This window comes from Triturus cristatus, chromosome 4_1 (genome assembly GCF_964204655.1).
Source record: "Triturus cristatus chromosome 4_1, aTriCri1.1, whole genome shotgun sequence".
Taxonomy (NCBI): domain Eukaryota; kingdom Metazoa; phylum Chordata; class Amphibia; order Caudata; family Salamandridae; genus Triturus; species Triturus cristatus.
The window spans coordinates 1,049,254,833-1,049,279,033 of NC_140585.1; the positions used below are offsets into that span (position 1 = coordinate 1,049,254,833).

General features: G+C 42.9%; 1 protein-coding gene across 11 annotated transcripts in view; it reads left to right on the top strand.

Annotated features, from left to right (window-relative positions):
• MAGI2 (membrane associated guanylate kinase, WW and PDZ domain containing 2) overlaps positions 1 to 24,201 on the top strand; it is a 2,464,469-nt gene that overhangs the window by 2,150,918 nt on the left and 289,350 nt on the right. For 8 of the 11 annotated variants that reach the window (XM_085654042.1, XM_085654039.1, XM_085654033.1 and 5 more), the window contains one exon: positions 22,012 to 22,053. The exons of the other annotated variants lie outside the window; for them this stretch is intronic. In XM_085654042.1, coding sequence (XP_085510168.1) covers positions 22,012 to 22,053 — 42 coding nt within the window. The remainder of the gene's footprint in view (positions 1 to 22,011; positions 22,054 to 24,201) is intronic. 11 annotated transcript variants of the gene reach the window in all.

Sequence of the window (24,201 nt, forward strand, 5' to 3'; positions counted from 1 at the left end):
GACCTGTGCTCGGTCTCCCAACGGGCGAACAGGTCGGTCTAAGTCTTGGCCCCTGCTCTGGGACCGGCCTGGATTACGTTGGGACCCACCTGCGGATATCGTAGAATTTAATGATGGTAGTTGGGATCCAGGTTCTTGTAGGAGGTAGTACATTCCATGTTCTGAGGAGAAAGGTTGTCTAGAAAATTACAAAGGTCTTCTGGATTAAAGAACTCCTTAGAAATCCCATCTTTGGTAATCCGCAAAGTGCAGGCTCAAAGAGACCATATTTGATATTCAGCTGTCGTAGGCGGGGTCTAAGAGAAAGGAAAGCTTTGCGATGATCATTAGTTTCTTTCGAGAAATCTGATGCCATTCTGATCTCATGTCCTTCGAATGTATATGGGCCATGGGTATGAGCTGCTATGATCAATTGGAGATCCTGTTCATGTCATAGGAAGCAGACGATGAGAGGGCGTGGTTGCAAATTTTTCCTGTGTTGGCGGACCAATACGATAGGCTCTCTGCATCTCCAATGGTGGATCAAAAGAAAGACCTGTGAGCTTTGGAAGGGTTTCTCTAAGAAAGGGTTTCGCATCTGAGCCATTTATTTTCTCCAGAAAGTCAGAAAAACAGACATTGTCTAAACAGCTTCGATCTTCCAGATCTACTACCTTACTCCTGAGAAATAAAAGCTCTCGGTCTTGGTATGGTATAACATCAAGGCGGTTCTCAATGCTACAACCTGCTCAGTTAGGCCATCCAACCGGCTCGGAAATCCAGCAATGTATGTATGTATAGATTTAGTCTCAGTCGTGAGAGTAGATATAGAGGTCTCCATACTCTCTAATCATCAGCCCACAGCAGAGATTTCTTGAAGTATCCGTTACATGGTAGAACCCTTTAGATTGTCATCGTAGGATTAGTTGACTTCTGAGTCGAGAAAGTGGTGCCACTAGTATCTGAGGTTGGACGGCCCTGGTTTAAGGCTTCCGAAAAGAGGAGTTTTGTGGGTTTACCAGATGTCTTACCAGAAGGCATCACCAACTCTTTGTGACAGTCTTTTGATATTTAAATTCATTTGTACAATTGATGTTTATGATACAGGACATAGGCGTCCTCAAGAAAAACACTAGGGCCACTAGACTAGTAATCCAACCTAGTTTGATGCAAATCAGCAAAGTTCAGTGCAACATGAGGTGTGAGGCAAACATGAAGGATCTCAAAGCACAACTGGAGCACAAACCGCTCCTTCAGAGGAAGAGGTCACCTCCTCTCAGCATGTAACCAAATAAATGGGAACCCCGCCTCAGACTTACTGGAGAGCTTGAAGAAATGGTGCACAGCTCTTTCTCCTCATTTCAGTGCTGCCTTCTCAACCTGTCATAGAGCGTCGGTAAGCTCAGACTAACAGCGAACTGTAATAAACTCCAGAAAACTAGGGATGTAGAAGACGTCTTCGGGTAATTACCACAGTAGACCACCGATGAAAGAGAGGGGTCTTTGCCCAGACTTTTCTGGGCAATGATGTTCAGAGACAGTCAAAGACAGGCCCACTCTTGGCTAAACAGGTAAGTAGTGTTGCAGCAATGTTTCAGGGAGCCCTCGGACCGATAGTCCCAGGGCAGTGAAAAGCAGCAAAAAGAGACTCGCAGGGGCTATGGACTAATCCAACCTCTGAAGAATCTCACAAGGCACACACATCTAGAGGTGCCAACGACTGCAAGGCATTCAGCAGCCAGTCATTTCACTCGTTGGGGCTGTAAGTATAGACTACAAGCAGGGGGACCTGGGTAAGTCGGGAGGGTCTAACAGAGTGAGAGACCAGCATTGAGTAGTCAATACTCTGTCCAGGTGCTCAGAAACACACTGCAGTAGTAGTAATAGGCCCAGTGCCACCGCAAGTCAGCCGCTCAGGCTCTGGTTAGCGAAGTCATAGGCAGCGTCTAGTTTTACAGCACCACTTACCTTCCTCAACAGGCAGCCTTCAGGATCAGTTGCTTTCGTGTGTCAGCAGGCTGAACAGTTCTCTGTCCATACATTTAGGAGCATGGTGCAGTGGTAGGTCCAGGAACCGCTGTGGGTCTGCACAAAATGGCGGACTAGTAAACTTCAGATCTGCTAAAGGGAGGCACTAGGAGTACCCTGTTCGCCTTCGAGGCTAGTCAGTAGCTGGTTTCACCTAAGCGCTGCTATGTGCACTGCGGTGCACACCACTCTCCCATCCACAGTGAGAAAGCCAAAATGCCAAAAATAGTGGGCGCTGCCGAGCCCCGAAAGAAGAACAGGTCACCTCATCTGCATCATCCTCCAAGGGGCTGTGTCACTAAGCTCCAGGGACACCGAAGTCAGATGGCAGTCGGGTCAGCTTCAAGCAAGAGCAGGCAAACAAGTGAGAAGAGGCTCCTCCTCTCCTCAGCCCACATGCTCATAGAGCCATTTCACAGCTGTGCGTTTGCATCATGAGCAACTATTTTCCTCTCATAGGGCCGCAAATAACTCTTTACCAGAGAACTTTGCTTGAGGCCATCCGCTGTCATCAGACGTGTCACCCTGTCATTCTCGGTTGTTCCGTAATCTGATATCAGGGCTCGAACCGGCAAAATGCGGCGAGAAAGCCCTCACGCCGCCGTCCGGGGCTCCCCACAGTGTGGAGCTCCGTAATCAAGCGGCCATCTTGCTTCCTGGCCAGACCACTCCCCCTCCACCATACGTTCCACTCTATTGCAGCTTTTGTTTAAGATGCACCCTTTGCAACTTGAAGGGCAATGCTGCTCCTTAAATATAGTCATATCTAGTAACTTGGGGGCATATGTATCAACATCACCATTTGCGATTCTCAAATAGCGATTTTTAAAGAATCGCTATTTGAGAATTGCAAAACGGGATGTATTTAAAAAATCGCAAACTTTTTGCGATTTCTTAAAATTCCTTAATTGCGATTAGCAAATTGCGAAATCGCAATTAAGGAATACCTGCCCATTCATTTCTATGGGCCAGGAGACCCATAGGAATGAATGAGAAGTAATTCTCAAATAGCGAATTCGCAATTTGCTAATCGCTATTTGAGAATAATTTCAAAGGTGCAAGGGTGTCATGATGACACCCTGAAGCACCCCTGAAATGAGCATGTGTGTGCATATGGCGCACATACATGCCCTAAGGGCATGTATGAGCGTCACGTGGCACTTTGCAAAATTCAAAAAAGTGCATTTTGAAAGGAAATCGCAAATTACCACCAACTGGAAGTTGGTGGTAATTTGCGATTTCTTAAGGATAATTCGCACAACTTGGGTGCTTTTTACATATCATTTAAGAAATCGCAATTTGCGATTTCTTAAATGCTTACGCAAAATTAAAAAATCGCTAAATTAGCAATTCCTTAATTTTGCGATGGGATTTTGCCTAATACATCCCGTTTTGCGAATTTTTAATCGCAAACGCTGTATTTTGCGAATCGCAGCGTTTGCGATTAAAAATTAGCTTGATACATATGCCCCTAAGAGGACAGTTGTGATTCTCTATTGCAGTGTCTTCAGCATAGGCCTACAAACTCACTTAGAATGTGCAAAAAATTAATAAAGTGAACTAGAGACATGAAAGACAAGATAGACATTAAAAAGACCACAGACCCTCTGTGAACCTTCAAGTGCGGATGACATTGACAAAGTGGGCAGGACATGAGCTGACTATCTGTTTGGTTCTATTTAGTTGATCAGAAAGACTTTACACCCAATATGGACCTTCTTTAAGCCAAAGATCCAGTTATTTAGTTCAGAGAGCTCTATGGCTCTACCCTTGGCAGCAAAGGATGCCTTGTTCAATGTCCAAGCAGTAAGAGGCAAGCATGCTCTTCTGGGAAGCTGAAAATGCAACTTTTTTTTCTCCTCACTCTCATTCATGAGAGTTTAGGAAAGTGTATAAAGTGATCTCCTTTGTGTTTCTAGTGACATCTTGTAAAATTGCAGGTGCATCATAAATACTTCTGCGGCAATGGACTGCCACCTTGTTCACGCACCACTGGTCAGAGGACCATGGCGAGGAACGGAAAAGGTGACTGGCCACCTGTGAAACACTGCCAATTGTGGGCACTACTGCAAATGCCTCTGACCGTGTATCTTATTTATGTGTGACCAGTCATTGCAAGGAATAACCCTGCCTTTCCCTGTGTCACTTTCCTTCCTGTGGCGGCCTTGACTCTCCCTCAACCCACACACTAGGCAATAACATTGAATTGTAGAAAACCGAATTTGTTTTCCCTTGTAGTGGTATTGTGGTATATTGCATCTTATTTTTCGTGTGAATTTTTTATTGAGTTCAACTTCAGAGTAGGGACTTTTTACTTTAGTTTAATATTATGTCGATAGTCAGATTCTTATGTTTTGTAAATAGTAGGGGCCTAAGTGAGCATTTGGATGCTTATGGGTGAACTGGTTAAGGGAAAACATGCATGTAGGTTAAAAAACAAAAGTGAAGGTGTCTCTGGTGAGCTTAAGGGACCTGAGATTTCCACATTCTAATGCCCCAGCCTTGTGCCTGCACTGCAGAAAGGTCTTGATGGATTTGTTTTGACAGTACAATTCCCTGGTGTAAAGTCGCTCTTCGTCTATGTCAAAATTCAACCCAACACAAAATATATTTCATAGCAACACCTTCTGTTATTTGAGCCGGTGGACTGTCAGAAAACCTAGAAATAGAACCAGTTTAGCAAGTGCAAATTGATGATCTAGCGCTGCATGCGTAAAAGCGCGGAAAAAGTTTTGCAAATTCAAAATCATCCAAGATTTGGTGTTAGTGGAGCAAGTGTGTTAGGATCAAAATGACACCTAGTTAGCAGCAGCACACGGGGTAGCAAATAGGGATTGTTCTACATGGTTTGCCAATGTTCACAATATAAGCGACGCTACGTATAGAACTAGCCGTGATGGTTATGATCGCATGTAAGAAAGATTATTCATGGGCTGTGCATGTGCAGTAAACCTTCACGGGCGACTTGGTCCTCCACTTCTTCCTGATCCCGGTGTTCAGTCAAACTTTCCTCTAAGCAGCCGAAAGATTTCGGGTGCCCTGAAGCCACAATTTGTGCTCTTCCACCTGTTCCTGATGATTCTGCTCCTTATATCTGATCTGAGTGTATTTGGTTCCAGCACCCTGAAGCTGTTCCTTGTACTCTTCCACCTCCTTTCCCTGATGCAGCTCCTGATAACTGCTCTGAGTATCTTAGGTGTCTGGCGCCCTGAAACCATATTTTGTGCTCTTCCACTAGCTCTTGCACAAGTTGCCTGTGATATCTGGTTTGAGTTTCTTCGGTGGCCAGTGACCTGAAACCACACTTTGTGCTCTTTGCCCTGCTCTCGCTGATGCTTTACCTGATATCTGGTCTGAGTGCCTTTGGTTTCTAGTGCCCTGAAGCCACGCTTTGTGCTCTTTCCTATGCTCTTGCTGATGCTTTACCTGATATCTGGTCTGAGTGCCTTTGGTTTCCAGCACCCCAAAGCCATACTTTGTGCTCTTTGCTCTGCTCTCGCTGATGCTTTACCTGATATCTAGTCGGAGTGCCTTTGGTTTCTAGTGCCCTGAAGCCACGCTTTGTGCTCTTTCCTATGCTCTCGCTGATGCTTTACCTGATATCTAGTCGGAGTTCCTTTGGTTTCTAGTGCCCTGAAGCCACACTTTGTGCTCTTTGACCTGCTCTCACTGATGCTTTTCCTGATATCTGGCCTGAGTGACTTTGGTTTCTGGCACCCTGAAGCCATACTTTATGCTGTTCCCCTTCTCTCACTGATGCTTTTCCTGATATCTGGTCTGAGTGACTTTGTTTTCTAGCACCCTGAAGCCATACTTTATGCTGTTCCCCTTCTCTCGCTGATGCTTTTCCTGATATTTGGTCTGAGTGCCTTCAGTACATGGTAGGGTGACCAACTGGCATTGGTGCAAATTCAGGACGGTGAGTGTAAAAATTCAGGACAAAGGGTCAAAATTCAGGACACAAATTCAGGACAGGAGGTCAAAATTCAGGACAAAACTTCAGGACAATAGGTACGTTTTAAAGACACATCAGAGGAGGTTGCACATTAGTATATAAGTAAGCCCAGCCATATCCAAACATATTCAACCATTTGCAAACCTATCCATCATGTATCCTTCCATCTATCATTTCACTCATCCATCCCTTCATCCATCCTTTCACTCATCCATCCATTATCCATCCATCCACCCTTTCACCCTATCCATCTGTACACTCATACATCCACTATTCTACCCATCTATTCACTCATCCATCCAGCCATTTACCCTTTCACCCATCCAGCCATCCTTTCACTTACTCATCCATCCACCCAGTCACTCATCCATCCACCCATCCACCCTTTCAGTCATCCATCCATCCTCTCTTTCTCTCTCCATCAACCCTTTCACTTAGTCATCCTTCCTTCCATACATCCACCCACCCATCCATCTACTCATCCACTCATGAATCCATCCATTGACCCTATCTCTCATCCATCTATCCATTCACTCCTTCACTCATCTATTCATCCTTTTGTCCATCTACCCTCCCTTTCACTCACTCATCCATCCTTACATCCACCATTTCACTCATCCCTCCATCCACCCTTGCACTTATCAATTCATCAATCCATCCATCATTTCACTCATCCATCCATCCACCCACTCATCATCCACCTTTTCACTCATCCATCCTTTCACTTATCCATCCACCCTTTTACCCATACAGCTACCCTTCCACCCATACATCCAGCTATTTACCTTTTCTCTCATCCATCCTTCCACTCACTCATCAATCCATCCATCCTCTCTCATTATCCATCTATTCAATCTTTCATTCATCCATTCACCCTTTAACTAATTCATCCAGCCATTCACCCATCCCTTCACTTACTCACTCGCCCACCTTTTCATATTAATTTTGAGCTGAGCCTTTTTGAGAAGAGGCCCATCAAGAACTTCACCCTCGCTGCAGGAGCCATTCCAGGACTGGGACAGGATCCACCGGGCTGTGGGGGGGGGGGGGGGGGGAGTGGGGGGAGTCAGGAGCCATCACAGGGGGGGGGCAGGAGCCATCACAGGCGGGGGGACAGGAGCCACCACATGGGGGGGGCAGGAGCCATCAAGGGGGGGGGCGGGATCAGGAGCCATCACAGGAGGGGAACAGAATCCACCAAGGTGGGCATGCAGTATTCTAGTATCATCTTGGTCTCTTTCAGGGTGGGGTAGGGCTCGTCACCCCCTCCTGGGCAAGACAACGAGAAGACAGGCTCTCTTTCCAAAATGTTAGTTTTGCCATCCCCCACTGTGATGTACAGTACTTAAAGGAGATACTCCAAGAGAACTGATTTAACTGATTGTCCTCCATACTTTGTAAATCAGTGTGGTTGCGTTAGTAGCATTTCTTTATTTTATTACATTATAGACTGCATGTTTGTAGAACTGAGGTTTGCTTACAATTTAGTGACAGAATAATTAAGCTCTGTGAAGAGAACCACGTGCTGCCTCGGGGTAATCAGGGCCCGTTCTAGGATGTTTTGGACCCTGGGCAGAAAGGAAATGTGTGAGGCCCCTCTAAATTGCAGACATGACGCATTCAGAGCTGTTTGCATCTGAATAGATGCCGCTGCAGCCCCTCCCTCTCAGTCACCTTCAAGCACCTCTTAGCAGCTCATCAAGGGCTGAAGGTGTGAGGGTAGCCATCCCGCTGTGCCTCTCCAATGCCGCTGGGTATCTGAGCTTTGGTACTGCATTGGAGTCTGTTACACCCCGACCTCATCAGCATCGGAGTCAAGAAAGGAGGTGGGTGGAAGCTGTGCCGGCTTTAGGTTGGTGCGATCAGTGCCGGTTAAAATTACGGACAAATGGCGTCCGTTAAAGAATCCTTCACGGACAACGGACAGATGGCCGAAATTACGGACTGTCCGTGAAATTTACGAACGGTTGGTCACCCTAGTACATGGTGTCCAGAGGCCACAGTGTGCGTTCTTTTGCCTGCTACAGCTCCCCGTGGTATCTGGTCCGAGTACTTTGGTTTCCAGTGTTCTGGGGTCAAACTTTGAGCTCTGTGCCCTGTTCTTGCTGATGCTGACCATGACATCTGGTCTGACTGTCTTATTTTCCACCTGCAATTATAGGGTCTCTGAACCACAGAGCAAAAGTTTTCAGAAAAAGGAATTCATGGCCATCACTTCTGAAACCTGTGGCCAATCAGGTAAAGTGTGCCACGGCTCACGGGCAGCCTCATTGAGCTGCAGGGTGCCACGTCATGCTCTTCTGTACAGAAGGGATAGTCTGGCATCTTCTCTGTCACCAGTACATGGTGCAGCACTCTGTGCTTGAAGCATAGAGGTTGAGAAATGGACACCTTTACTTGGGGGCATAAGCGTATGCACGCTGTCCCCAAACCCTAACCCTCCCTTCACCTCAGAGCAACCATCTGTCAGTCATTTCGATCATTCAAACCGTGCCATACACCTATGTCATGCAAAACTATGTAAATTATAATAATATGAAGAAATGTAGATAATTGATGTAGTGCACCTAGCGCGGTGATGCATTTTAGGAAGGAAGATGAGCAGATAACGTCATAAAGTACTTGCACAAGAAAATGCGCCCTCACTGTTGTACTGTGATAAGAATCCTATTTAACTGTGTGTCACACGAGAGTAGCTGCTTTCAATGCATGCGCTTAGTTTTGTAGTAACTGGTGTGAAGCGCGCAGACTTCGGTCGATGCTGGTGTAATGGAAGTGTTTCTCGGCGGCGAGATAAGAGGTGAAGAAGACGGAGGGCTGGGGAGCCGGGCCCCGCCTCCTCCCCCCTCGGCAGCGTGGCCTAATGCGTGATGACAGAAGTGAAATAAGGACGCGCGCGCCTGCTTTGTGGGACTGCAAGAAGCAGCTGCGTATCACTGGAAACTAATGGGTGCTTCTGAAAGTTTACTCCCATCACAAAGCTACCAAGATGATAAAAGCGCGCGTCTCTGTCTAGACTGTGTCTTGCTGGTGTTCAGCGGAGATGCTTCGTGTTGGAAACACACAAATGGCCGTAGCCTGAACCACTCAAATACAAGCACTGGTAATGCAATAAATATATTGTCTATGACTGAAAATGTCTCTTCAGTCATTAATGAGTTTGAGCTCTCAATAAGTCATCATACATGCATTAAGCCACTCATCCTTGTGCTCATGTATCCATTAATTTCCCCACAGAGTTATTCTTCAATCCACCCACTTATAATCCACAGTAAAACAACTATATGCAAGATAAACTGAAAGAATAAAGTAGAAATGAAAAAAATGCTGCTGCCTGAACATGGTGGTGTCAGGAACCGGAGTAGGAGGATTAGAAATAACATTTCCCAAACCCCTGTGTCATGACATAGGTAGTAGAACACACATTTCCTCACATGGCGCGTTAGAGAGGAAAAGAACTGGTAGCGAGCAGTTGAGTAGAATTCAGCTCTGCACAAGGGGAATGATGGATACTGTCTCAGAAGCATTTATAACTAGTTTAATCTTTGCTTGTGTTACTTATATTTGATTTTGTCAAGATCACCAGTTGAGTAAAGAAATCTATCCCTATACAGTATGACCGCCATTTTCAATTATATCATTAAAGCTTCCTCCTCTGGTGCACATGTGATTGTGGCAGTATAATAGGTGGTGTTTCCATTCAGTCTATGCCTGGCAACTGTGAATATTGGTGGGTTTACCTCAGTTTCCTTCAGTTCTCATTCGGCGTGCTCCCGGGTTGAGCATATTTCTTGTTTTTTCCATTGCTTTCCTTCTCGGGTTAATTTGAAGCTTTGCTTGTACTTTTTTTGCTCCTTGTCCTCTCATTTGCATTTAGTTAGTGAATTGAGGCTGCCATATGTTTTTCATGGAGACAATCAATTTCTGCTTCTTGACAAAACAGAAGAGGTATGTGCACCACATGGAATGACAATTTTTTAAAAGATATATCCCTATATGATCAATTCCTGCTTTTGTAACAACTACCTGTCCCTCCTTTCAGAGGTAACCATCTGTTTACCCTAACACCTGTCTTCTTTTGTTACCCTGTTTCCTCAGTGTCATTGTTACCAGGCATTGTCCAAATCAGCAATGGTTCTTAAGGATAACTGGTTATCAAGAGGTCAGGAGCAGTGGTCTGCCTTTTAGGTTAGATTATTACCTGACAGGCATGTTTCTGCTTAAATTCCAATCCACACTTTCAGGCCTATTGTTTTTAACACATTCTTTTCACAGCAAATAAATCAGGCCTGCTGCTTTTTTCCATAACTTTTATTTCTAAGCAGATCAGATGTATGGCCTTTGACATGAAATTTGCCAATGAACCAAGTAAGTCTTTTAGCCTTTATCATTGGCTCGTCGCCATCACCAGCTCAGATCTACTATACTGTTCATTAGCTGGCAACCATCAGGTATGCAGATATAAAATGATAACGATGAACAAATTACAATTGGCAAAACAAAGGCCTAGGACAGGGGTCTCCAACGAGTAGCTCGGGAGCTACTGGTAGCTCACCAGCATCCAAAAAGTAGCTCTCAGAGGTGTAGCCAAGCATCTCATTCTGAGAGCCTGTGCAAATTAACGAACGCAATACTGCCAATCTCAACACCCTTAGATTGACAGCCAGACAAACAAGCCAAAAACACGCCTCACATACCAAAGACATTGAACATGTTGTAGGCCCTACTCTATTAGTCACACACTGTGTGTAGAGAATGGGCCACGAAAGAAGAGTGACAGCAGTAGCCTGAGCAGTAATCGGTGCTGACCCACTGAAGTGTCTAACGACAGTAGCCAGAGTGAAATAAATTGTTATTTAGGTGCATAATCGCGGAGAAGAACAGGGTCTGCATACAGAGCTGAAACAATTAAGAGCCCCATCTGGATGTGTGTATGCATGTGCGCACATTTATGTGTGTCTGTGTGTGTGGCATTGTGTCCCTCCATAAGAAACTGTATAGCTCCCTGAAAGCTTTGCCTTGAGTCAAGGACAACAGAAGTATAAGCTACCCCCCTCCCATCATAAAATAGTTAACCTCTGGCACAATTGTGTTCATTCATGTCATAATAGTGTCCATGACATAATAATGGTTATCCTTGACCGTTATGGGCATTATTGGTCCAGCTGTGGCATTCTGGAAGCCATTATTGACCTATTAAGAGCATGACTGGCCAACTTGTAACCATCCCTGACAACAGTGGCCGCCCCTCACATAAAAATGGCAATGCCTGATAGTTGAAAGGTAATTCAAGCTGAGTTGGGGTGACCTTTTGCTGTGGGTATGTCCTTTGTGTTGGAAGGCATGTGCTGCTTTGGCTGTTATTTCATTAATTAGGGAGAGGCATTTAATACAGATAACTTCTATCCTGGTGTTTCTTGTGGTAACTTCACTTGTATTGCAGGTATGGTCACACATGATAATCTTGCTTAGGTTATGTCATCCCTGGTCACTATTTTACAGTGAAAAATATGCTAGTAGCTCGTGAGGACTTTCCTTGCGCAGAAGTAGCTCTCAATACAGAAAAGGTTGGAGGCCCTTGGCCTAGGAAGATTTTCACATTGCAAATGTTCTGTCCCCAGAGTTTCCCAGAGAGGGTAATAATACCAAACCTTTTGCTAACTATGGTAAACAATGATATTCCATGTAACAAAATACCGTCCACGGCTTTGACACAGAAACAATCAAATGTTAAATGACTTTAAGATTTAATAAATGTTTTCACAATAAAGGCATCAGGCCTGCGGCAAATCAGACCTCTAGAATCTGAAATCAGTTTTCCAAGTGAGTCAATCAGGCCTTTTGATTTGATCATTTGCATGTCATCATCACAAACCAAGTCAAGCTGTATTGAGCCTAAGCCTTCCCATGACAGAACTGGAAGAAATTGGGTTATTATTTGAGAGGGGCGAGAGCCCCATTCAAATTATAAACAGAATCCCTGTCAGGGTGAACCACAAGATTCAATAAACCTGTGCATAACCCTCTGGTAGCTTGGCACAATGTAGTCAGGCTTAACTTAGAGGCAACGTGTTAGGCATTTCTGCAGCACTTAAAGAGCAATAAAGTATAAATACAACACAAGAAAAATCCCAAACCAATTTAAAAAATAGAGTAATATTTAATAAATAAAATGACACCAAAACGGCAAACGTCCAATAATAGAGTTATGGGTTTTTTAAGTTTTAGGTAAAAATAGCACAGAGAAGCACAAATTGCTACTCGCGGTCATCTGGTCTCCCTGGATATGGGTTGAAGTCACAAGTTCAGCCTGACCGCAATGAAGTGCTGACTAGATACAGGGACCAGGTTTCTCCCAGTGGATGTTTTGCCTTCTCAAAATCCAAGTCCACATGAGAAGCCTAGCAGGAGCTTAGTGTCGGCAGGTGCCGCGTGGAAGTCGATATCGGCACAAGGAACAGTTGTCGCTGAAAATTCATTTTGGTGGTTGAAACAGGTGGTTGCTGTTTGGGGTGAAGAGAAGGTTTTCATCTGAACTTTGTGTTGACAGGAGATGTAGTGACTGATGCTGCTGCACAGAGCCCGTTCACCTACGCAAAGAGCACCAAACGTCTGCGATTTTCACCTTTCACTTAATTTTTAGGCAGGAGAAATACACTCTGATGCCAGTCAAGGGTCCCGGGCCTGGGGTAACAACTCTTGAGCATCAGACGTCACTCCAGGTAGAAGCCAGCAGCGTGGCTTAGGCAGCTCCTGTTGGTGCTGGTCAGCTGGTTAGTTGCAGGGACGGTCTCTGGAAGCCTGTTGCATCCTTGTAGCAAACAGCAGGTCAGCAACCTGGTTCTTGGAGTCACTTCTGAGGAGCCTTGGTTCAAAGCAAGCAGACTCAGTTTTCCTACTTCAGACGGCAGGCCAGTCCTTCTTCTGAGTCTTCCAATGGTCCAGGAATGTTCTGATGTGAGGTTCTGAAGGTGCCACATTTATACCCAGTGCCAGCCTTTGTGTGGGGGAAAATCTGTTTTGTCTCGAAGTGCCATGTCTTGAGGTTCTTTCGGAAGTCCATGAGGGAGGGGAGGTTCTGAGTTGTGGAGAGATGTGGTTATTTCACAGGAAGTTCAGGATGAGCCTGACGGTGACATTTTGGGTGGTTTGGAGTCGGCGTAGGACATGGCCTGGGACTCCGATGTGGAGGGTGTTTCCATTATCAATTCTACTTGCGATAAGTGCCTGGGTGATCATTTGTCTGGTGCTCAGTGGAATTCACTTGAAAATCATCTGTAGCATTCACAGGACGGGAAAGCATGATGAGGTGACAACGTTAATCTGTCTGCCCATGGAGAGGTTGGTGTCCAGGATGATCACCAGGTTCTTGGCATGGTCCATAGGGGTGGGTGGGGGTCCAAGTTCGGAGGGCCACAAAGAGTCATCCCAGCGGGAGTAGCAACAAAACTCCCTCTAGGTTTCATTTAGAACATGGATAATGTAAAGTGTTCTGATTGTCTAATAGTACAATCACATGCAAATGAATGTCAATAGAGACACAAGTCCTTTATTTACAGAAGATGTCAAAGGAATCATATTAATATATTGTACTAAAATATGTATAATGAACAACAATAGCGTTCCATGAAATAAAGTGATCACAGTGCAAGTGGGTGATGTGATAAAAACTCAAAACCAAAGGGGGTGATGGACGGAGTGTTGAACATTGCAAGCACTCGCCCCCAGTCAACTGATCTGGGTTTAATCCATCATCGTTCTTTAGCTCACTCCGCCACCCCAACTCAGACATGGCCATATGCAAATCAGTCTGACCGTGGGCCTCAGACTTGACAGTTTGGGCTTGACTGTTCCCATGAGGCACAGGGTCAAGACTGATTTGCATATGGCTGGGTTCAACCTGGAATGGCATGGTGAGCAAAAAAACGTTGGATTTAGGCCCAGATCTCTGTATTGGGGTGAATTTATGACATTGTTCTGCATTCTGTCCATCAACTGTTGTTTTTGATGTGATAAAAAAAATAATATGTGATTAAAAAAAATGGGCAATGGTCAATGCAGTCAAATTACAGGGCTATTACAATGAATAATTATATTTGGAAACAGAAAGATTCCTTTAATTTTCTTGCAAGCTGCTGGTGGGCAACATCTTTATACAATGTCTTTTTGCCCACTAATGTAAATGGTATTTGTAGCGTCAACCTCAGGACAACCAAATTGTAGAATGTAAGCACATCCTAAGAAAATAGATATAGATATATGAATGAACAAATGACAGAGTGAGAGTAGGTGAGTAGGAAAATAGATATTTACCAAGTAATTTGGTGATCTGAATCCCTGAAACAGCTGAATGATGGGATAATCAGTGGAATATAATAAATGGTGCCTGAAGAGTGAATGTTCAGTGTGCAATCCATGCGACTTGCTAATTTAGAGCCTACAAGCTCCTTCATCTGAAACAGAATAATGGCATGGAAACAAAAGTAAATATTTCAGAGTCCAAAAGAAATCACTGAATGAGCTGGTGAAAGTGGTAAGGGAGTTTAAACTTACAGATAGAGAACCCTGAAAGGGCTCAGCGAGTAAGGTGACTCAGCCAATCCATAATTGCGGGCAGGAATAAATTATTTGCGGGGCTGTAAACCAATCGACAAAGACTAAAAGTTAAGAAGCAATTCTTAATGTGATAAATTACAGACATTGCACAAGGACCGCTTATTGTGTACTGGCGGGTCCCAGTAGAGAAGGCCAGACAAAGTGTCTGAAGCGTGCCAGGTATAGACTCACAGGCACAACTGATTGAAGTGAGCCAGTGCAGTGTGTATGAGTACGCGGACAAATGACAGTAAATCTCTAAACCATCCTGGGGAGCAACAGCACACGTCTCTGCTACCAGTGTTCTTCCTCTAGTGAGATGAGCGCAAGTGGTTAAATCATTCCTCTAGCAACTGTCCATAAAGTAATGCAGAAGTGCGAATAGAAGTGTGAGCTGAAAGCCATGTCAAAGACGGTGGCCATCTTAAAATGAAGGCATATAGCACAGGGGGGACAGATAAGGCCAATAATATAGACCTCAGGCAGTTACTGAAAGGAGAGAAGATAGTCAATTTGCAATTTTAAGCAGAAAAAGCATGCATGGAGTTAATCAGAGAGTCTTTCAAACCAAATATGAGCCAAGTAGCGTATGGTAAGATAGGTTACTATGCAGTTTACATAAATCATCACAATTTTTATAAAGCAGGGCAGGAAATAAAAATGTCAGCACAAATTTGTAAGTGTAGTGAAACACAATATAATTATAAGCAAAGCAAAAATAAATATCAGAATTAATTAATCCACAAACAGATGTATGTCTAAATGAGTGAGTTCCAGTCGTGTAGGGTATTAAGACCTAAGGCGGTTGCTGAACATTATAGGTTCCATTTGCACTCACATCTGTTGAGCATACTCTGTAGATCACCTCCTCTAGGGGGTAATCTCACATGATCAATTACTTGCCATACGAATGACATTTCTTAGTGGGACATATCGTTAAAATGTGCCACCAATGGGGCATTCATGACAATTCGCTGAAACCTACTTTTGTGTTACACTATCTTGTCTTTGACTGTGTGATTGGTTTGCCCTGTCTAAATGCAATTGCAGGGACATTTGATCGCATATACATCATTAGTTGAATTGCTGTTAGTAAAGCCAATTAAAGTGTGTGTAACCTTTTCATGTACAGACAGTTTTGTGTCTACTGTTAGATCACAGACAGAACAATTATGACATTTGAAATGGCCCACAGTACGGGGTAGATCGAATAGGGTGGCTGTAGTAGTTGGTTTGGGTTTTCAAGACATAACATTGACCAGCTGGTCACATAGATTTGTTTTTCCTTTACGAAGTGAGTAAAGAGGTGTGCGGTCCCTAACTAATCCACATATAGTTAGCATGTCCCTGTGTTAAGAAAAAAATAATTTTAGAGATTTTATTTCATGCTGAATTAAAAGTGGTAACACAGCCCATACTTTCAGTAGTGCTCCGAGTTCTCAGGGTAAGTGAAAGATTCTTTTGGACAGTACCAAATTCTTTTCAAGGCCTGAAATACCACTCCATTTGGATATCCTCTATTCATAAGTCTATTGGCTAGGACAGCAGCCTCTCTAATAGCCTCTCTAATAAAGTCATTTGTTTCATTTACAATTCTTTCGTATCCTGAGATACTGGCCAAATGGTAAATTATCCTTGAGGCTTCGGGGATGGAAACTTTGTTAGGATAAGAGGGTATTCCATTCCTTAGTTTTTCTGTATAGGTCCATTCCTATCTTGCATTCCTTAACAAGTATGGTAAGATCAGGGAATGGGAGGGACGCATCACTAAAACTGTGTGTAAAATGTAAATGCGCAAAGTTGTTGTTTAGCTATGTCAGTTCCGCAATGGTCCCTCTTCAAATCATCAAGACATCGAGCAGCATGAGATGTGGTGTTGCCCACTTTCATCATTACTGTTCAACATTCAGACGGTCGACTGGCACAAATCCCACAGCATCACCACAGATATATTTCCTTATCTGTGCTGATGACATATTATCAATTCATATCCAACTAAAATAAATCTGAGTCAGTCAAATATCTCAGAATGACTAAATTGTCCTTTCCCTTGGATGAAAGAAAATTCCCTATGCCTGAGTGGGGCAACATCAGACATGCCGACAATAACAAGCTTCATCCTGTGAGACCCAAGAGCCTGGGACTCCACACTCCACTTTTCACTAAGTAATACATTTAGTAATAATCATAATTTCTTTATAAATATGTACTGTCCTATAGGAATCATAGGAAATGAACATCGGAGCCTCAACATAAATCTTTGGAGCATTGGAGCCCAGAGAACGGCTCTAAACATTGCCACTCAATGGCACATAGCTAAATTTAAATCACTTACACTTCCATAATCAGTACAAGCTCCTCATCGTTTAATTTTAACAAAGGCTTGTCTTTTCAACCCATGTAAACACCTGAACTTTTTTTATGCTTGTAAACTTTCTTGCATATTTGTTCTCATTATCTGATTATGTAGCACCTGACTACATTTTTAGGTCTCGCCTGGCGTTAGCAGCGCTCATGCGTTGCCCTCGCCATGCGAGGGCCTTTTGGAATCAATACAGTTTCGGAAGGGACTTTAAGCCCTGTCCTTGTTTTCAATTGGCACGCCTCATCGTTTATGTTAAACACGGGCGCGTGATTGTAAATCGGGCTTTATGGTTACCGCCTTGTCCACTTTCGGCCCCGCCCACCTGGACTGGCGACCGCCATCTTGTTAAACTTTCCCTTGTTTTCATTGTTCTCCCGCCGCTTCCTATTTCCTTTCTTCGAAGGCTAATTTTGGTTTGTATTAGTAGCTTAACAGGTTATGTTTTGTCATTGTGACTTTTTGCCTTGGTTTGCAGTTATTGTGTTTCCTGTCATGATGTTTTTATCATGAAGGTTTAAGTTGGTTTGTAGTAGTTGTTTATCATATTGGCTTGTTGTTTTGGTTCATCATCGTAATTTTAAGGGTGCTCTGTTGTCTCGGTGCTGATTTTTGTGCTCGGGCGATTAATGCATCTATTGCAGAGATCTCTCCGTGGACGACACCGATTCGAATCTGCGCTTCGAAGAGTTCGCTTGGTATTGGTGTGTGCAGTTACTTGCTGTGTACATGTCGGATGTTTTACTGCTTTGTCCTCAATGTTCATAACTCTTGCTCGTGCACCCAGGCTAACAGCGGGAAAATGAACAGGGAGGGAATTCGCAAAGCTTCAGCTGAAGTAGAGCAGAAAATCTCTAAATGAGGCGGAAGTAAATTGGTAAATCTCATTAAAGGTTTCCTCACGACAACTCTTCCATCAGCAAAAGAGCTGGTTTGGCATTGATGCACTCCGGTAATATGCCACGTTATATATGCTTTTAGGCCACTCCTGCGTGCCACCATGAGATCTCTCAGTGAGTTTCTTTCTTGCCTAAGAGATATGCGATGACCTTCAAGGACCTATCATCTCGGTTCTGTAGCGCAGTGGGTTCCTCACATACTGCAGAGATATGCCAACAACCTGAAGGGCTCGGTTTCAGAGAGATAGAGCGTTAGCTAGCCTCCTGTGGGTACACTCAGGCTTTGCATCCTGGTCAGATAGATCCGGGGACAGTGTGCTGCTGCAGAGGACAGGCTCTAAGTTGAAGGTCACAGAAATCCAGCACCGTGGCAGGTGTGACTGCTGCACCGATCCGGGTGTAGTCTGGGGTGGATCTGCGGGCTACTCTGCCTTTTGGCAACGGTTCGCTCGAACTTGCAGGTTTCAGATTTAAATTATAAAACAGATGAATGATTACTACACATGCTACACGTAGGACACAACTAAAACAATACCTCTGCACTTAGGTCCCAGACAGATTCCTCAGTTTGTTACGGTACGGATGTATACTTCTGAGATAGCTCAGCGGGCTGAACACTCGCTGCAGGTTTTTGTCTGTAACTTGTAGTTGACAGGTTCCAATCATGATAAATATGCTCGGCACCTCCTGTCGAGACCCGAAGGTCCCACTTTCTACTTTAAAAAAAGAGTCTCTGCCTTCCATCCTTCAGAATTCGAGGAAAGCAGTACCAATTCAAAGGAGTGAAAACAACTTTGCATATAAGGCTGTTTGATTCAAACACTAGATATATCAACGATTAGTTCACGCTCTCTGGGTATCTGCTTTGTGTGACACTGCCCCTGGGTGCTGTCAGGATGGGGTCCAGGCTGAGTGTAAGGCAGGTGCCCCTGAACCGAGGCATGAAGGAGCAATCAGTGGCTATAGCAAATCTATATCTATGGAGCATACACCATAAGGGAAATTGTGTATTTGCTCCAGGATAAAAGACGCTACTGCTACCCCATATTCAGAGACTCAGGGGCCCACGTGGGGTTAACAGCGACCTCAGCGACTGCGCCTCCCTCGATTACAGCCCAAACAGGGGGAGTACATATATGCACATATATCAATTAAGATAAATATATATATGCATGTATTGAAAATCAAATAGTTCTCGCCTGTTACTTTCATATAGTAAGGATTACAATACCATAAGGCAAACGAAAGGAGCGAGGGGATAGCAAATATATGCACATATCACAAATATACACTAAATAATGCAAAGCTAGAATAGAATACCATTAGCAAAGCAAATAGCTTTACATTAATCAATTGCGAGACCTATTGCATTTTCAATGCTTGTTTTCATTAGTGTTGAGATTGCAGAGGGCGATTGAGTTCCTTTGAAACCTCGCACTTACATATTGCTGAAGTAGATTTCTACATTCTGATCATGGGGACACCAAGCAAGTCAACCTACAATGATTGATCTCTTCAGTATGTGGGATATTGCTGTTCAAAAAGATATGTTATCAACTCAGGAAAATTTTGTAATTGACAGAAATCATAAATTTCTTAGAGCCAGACATAATGGTCTCATGCCTTTTTATGCAAACAGTGAAGCACATCTCAGGGTCAGAAATCTCAGGCTTCTGGAGCATTTATCTTCTGGAATTCCCTAATGAGTCCCGGAAAAGTTTTTTTTTATAAGGTGAGAGACCTGTATGACGTCTCCAAACCTATATATAAGCCACTCACTAGCATTACCTTTGCCTCTAAACTGAGCACATACCCTAACACAGACTACAGCTATCTCCGTTCCACTAGCAGTATAAATGGTTAACCCAACCCTAAAATTACACCCAACAATCACATTCACTCTAATCCTAACCCTAATGTTAACTCTTACTCTTAACTGCAGTCCTTTGCGTAATCTTCACTTCACAGTAATCCAAAATCCAACACACAAATCCAACTTTAACCCTAACCCTACCTCTCCCTAACCCTACCTCACCCTAACAGTAACATTTACCCTACCACCAATACTTACACTGCGTTAGTCCTTTAGACTCCAATGTTTCTGTAGTCCTTTTTTGTTCCAAAATATTTGTCCCCTGTACTTTTTGGATTGAAAAAGATATGTCGCGAATATAACAGTGAATTAAATAATAACGCCTTTTGAACGCTTCCCTACTGGGCAGAGCCAAGTTTGGGATACTGCGGTTATCAGTTAGTTTCAAGTAACAAATGCACTCGATGTTTTATTCCTCTCTTTATGGATCAAATACCAAAGTTGTTCATAAGAAACATAAAACAAATCAAATAATCCTTTAATATTTCTTCAGGTCTGCTGCTTAACTAACATACTCATTTTTTTCTAGCCTGTAGATAAAAGTATTTCTGTGTACCTTAACTGGAGAAAATATATCATTGTTAATAATTTGTTGGTAGTAATGCTTGTGTATATTGTTTATATGCCTTGGAGGTTGACAATGAATGAATTCTTTGTGCTATATAATTAATTGAATAAACAGACGAGCCAGCTGAGAGTGGCATTATACCGGGCGGTAATTGCAGCGGTATTTACCTGCGCATTATCAATGGTGTACAGGTATACAGCAATTATCGCCGCTTTAGTGGCAGAAAACTGCCGCTAAAGCGGCGCTAATGGGCTTGATAATATGCTCTTGAGAATTCCAATAGAAGCCCATGTTCTAGTGTCAACATGGGCTTTTATTGGAATTCTCTGCGGCATATTATCAAGCCCATAATCGCCGCTTTAGCGGCAGTTTTCTGCCACCAAAGCGGTGATAATTTTAACGCCGTGCTTGATAATATGCCCCTCAGACATTTCCCACACTTTACTGAGCTCATTCCAGGTGACAGTGATGTTGAAATTGTGGGAAAGTTCTCATGTTTCTCCAGCTTTCACAGGGTGAAGTCCAAGAAAAGTAGAAAAAAGGGGAACTTAGAAAGAGAAAGAAAACAGAAGTTAAAAACTACCTCGTAAATGTTTCCTATTTCTTAATCCTGGACATGTGCAGACTATATAGACCTAGGATAAGGAAACAGGTTTAGATTATTTTGTCAAATAAGTCAACTTTTAAACTTGTATTTACATCCTAAATGTTATGTGAATTAGGTAAAGTGGTGTAGCCCTCCAATACATGCAGCCATAATTTACGAGTGTCGTAAATTAATCCAGTTTTTGTGACTCGGACTAGTAAACTTGCCTTTGAAATATAAATTAAATAAGAAACATCAAACAAGGGAACGACTAAATACAAATAACATTTGTAGATGCATTTCATAAAAAAGGTCCTCTTCCAGCAACCCAAGACGAAAATGGTCAGCAGGTTACCTTAGATGGTTTTAAAATCACCAGAACAAATTGGACTGTTATTCGTGGAAACTTTTCTTTTTCTCACAGCTGGGTTCTTTCTTTGACTTTTACAGTTACAACATTGACATGGTCTAGATTATAATTGTAATTTCTTTAGTCTAGGAATGAACATTAAAAAATCTAATTGTTAAGGTCTATTAGCTTTTTGTTCTAAATCAGGAGTTAACCTAGTGGTATAAATCTTGTTTACAGTGAGATTTATCTCTCAATTTAATGTTTACTCTAAAGAAAATGGGCACATATAAGTGCAAAATAGTTTGCATCCATCTGTTTGGTGCACTGCTTTGTATCCAGCCTGTGGCTGGTGGTAAATCATATTGCTAAAACCATGCCATCTAGCACTATGTCCACCCAAATCGCAATAGGCTCAAACTTCAAAACCAGATGCAAACAAATTGTTATCCCCTTTTACAAAATGCGTTAAAATCTAAACGAGACCCTCTGATTTTAGGAAGGCTGCATCATTCACTACTGTGATCCAGTGGCGTCGCAAAGGGGGGCGGTCCGCCATGGGCAGCCCACCCCGGGCAGCCCGAGTTTTGGGAGCTCTTACCTCTGGCCGTAGCGGGGCAACATATACGCACCCCTCCTACTGCTGTGATCCAGTCACTACCAAGTCTTTCAGCTAATACACAGTCCCATCTGTCTAATATTCAGGGAAATTGAAGATGTATATTTTCAATTCTGTAATACAGCATAGAAAACAGTAATGCATCTATGTCTATCTCTGGGATTTTATTCCTCACCCAGTTCCCATTTTCTCATTCAGAGCAAGTGCCAACAAGGGCTGGTTTTCGAGTGGACCCATCTGGCAAGTATTCTTTGGCTTCCATTTTCCTGTGAAATGACCATCCTCCATTTTGTGTTCATGTAGCTGTGCTGTCCGTGATCATTGTTATGGCCAGCTGTGCTTGGCCAATCATCCTTCTGTTTTGCACACATCATTTTTTTTATTCTTTTCAGCATGATTTTTAAATGTCCATCCGTTAGCCCAACGAATCTGTTTATGATTTGAATGCTTTTTCAATTATTGTAAAATATTTTCTCAGTAAATTGCATTTCACTGCTTAATCATAGTGTATAATTACATTCCATGAACAATGGACATTGAAATCCGCTTTTTTGCAGCATGTTTTGCAAGAAAACACAGCACAGCTTTATTCATGAAGGAAACAACTAATCTCATACATACGAATTGAAAGCGCCATCAATGTACAGGCATCTGAAAAATATTTCTGTGCATTATGGTACATCAGTAAACGGCTTGAGCCATCTTTTCTACATTAATCCAGCAACACCACACAATGCAGCAATTAAACCCACAAGTATACTTCATTATTGAGGAATGTAGTCTAACAAGTTTTTTTTATAGCATATCTCTTAGACAGATGACAAGCTATTATTTGGACCAACTTCTAGAATTGCTCCGAAGTGCATGATACCACACTACACTGCCAGCTAAAACCCTGGGCCAGGCAAAACAAAATGGAGTGTGCAAACCAGATTCAACAGAAAGACAAACGGCGGTAGAAGAATCTGTGCCCTGGGCACACACCTCTGGAACTCATTAAGCCTAGGCCTTAGGAGCCAGGCAAATTTGCCAACATTTGAAAACAAAAATATTAAATAAACCTCTCAAGTAGATGACAAGGAATCGTTTTCCCTTATAAAAGAGAGAGGACCTGCAATGTACATTGTATCCTCCATTGATTTATGGCATGGAAGATTCCAAGGTAGTGTTGCCTCCAGCAGAGGTGCTGTCTAGTGTTTGATTGCCTGCTTGTTCTGTGCCTTTGTATCTGGTACACCTATTAAAGCTTTCATTTTTTAGCAACAGAACTGCTTGGAATGTCTACATCCAGTCACTACTATTGTGCCTCCCCGTATTCCGAAGGAACATACAGATACTGTGTCTATTTTAGGGGGTCTTTTCCAATGTTCAAAGTTGTTACTACATCACTGTACTCCAGGACTGGTGAACAAGTACTTCTTCCCCACCTCAGATCTTGCATCCATGAATGTGTGAAGCAAATTCAGATTTTAGTCCGCCCGCTCTTCTCATGGTCTTCATTCATTGACCAGGCTTAGAAAATCGTATTCCTATAGTCACAAAAATCTTTATCAGCCGTTGCCACTGGTCTTTTATTAGCTGTCTGTTTAGAGTTTTTATGCGCTAATTCCTGGAGAATGCAGGCCATTAATCTTTGATTTTGCAGGTATATCCGTTTTCTGCTCTCTCCCTGTTGATTACTTTTCTCCCTCTTAGTTCTGTTCACATTAAAGTCACTCAATAGCTATCAATACTGAGGACCTCTACCAGATGTCAAGCACCACTATCAAACTCAATAAACATAATGAACAACAAAAGGAATTTTACATAACGGAAGGTGCACTCAGAGTGAAGTCCAAATTAAAACATATATTCCAAAATAAGTTTATCTTCCTTTATTTTTAGAAACAGCAGACAGCCAACGCGTTTCGTTCCCTTAACACAGGAACTTCTTCAGGGCGTATTAGTAGCTTAGATGAATATAAACCATTCCATAAGATTTTAACATGAGGTAAACTGTTCAGAACTTTGTTTGGTATATGCTGCCGGTTATCATGCCGCTCGTCATACTGGGATTCGTAGACATTATAGTCTTATATGGTCTGCTATTCGCCTGAGTGATTACTTCCTTATAAATAACTTCAAGTTCCCCTGAGGGGCTACACCTACACCTTCGTATTTAAAGACGTCAATTTCAATATTTCATATACCAAACTAAGTTCTGAACAGTTTACCTCATTTTAAAATCTTATGGAATGGTTTATATTCATCTAAGCTACTAATACGCCCTGAAGAAGTTCCTGTGTTAAGGGAACGAAACGCGTTGGCTGTCTGCTGTTTCTAAAAATAAAGGAAGATAAACTTATTTCGGAATATATGTTTTAATTTGGACTTCACTCTGAGTGCACC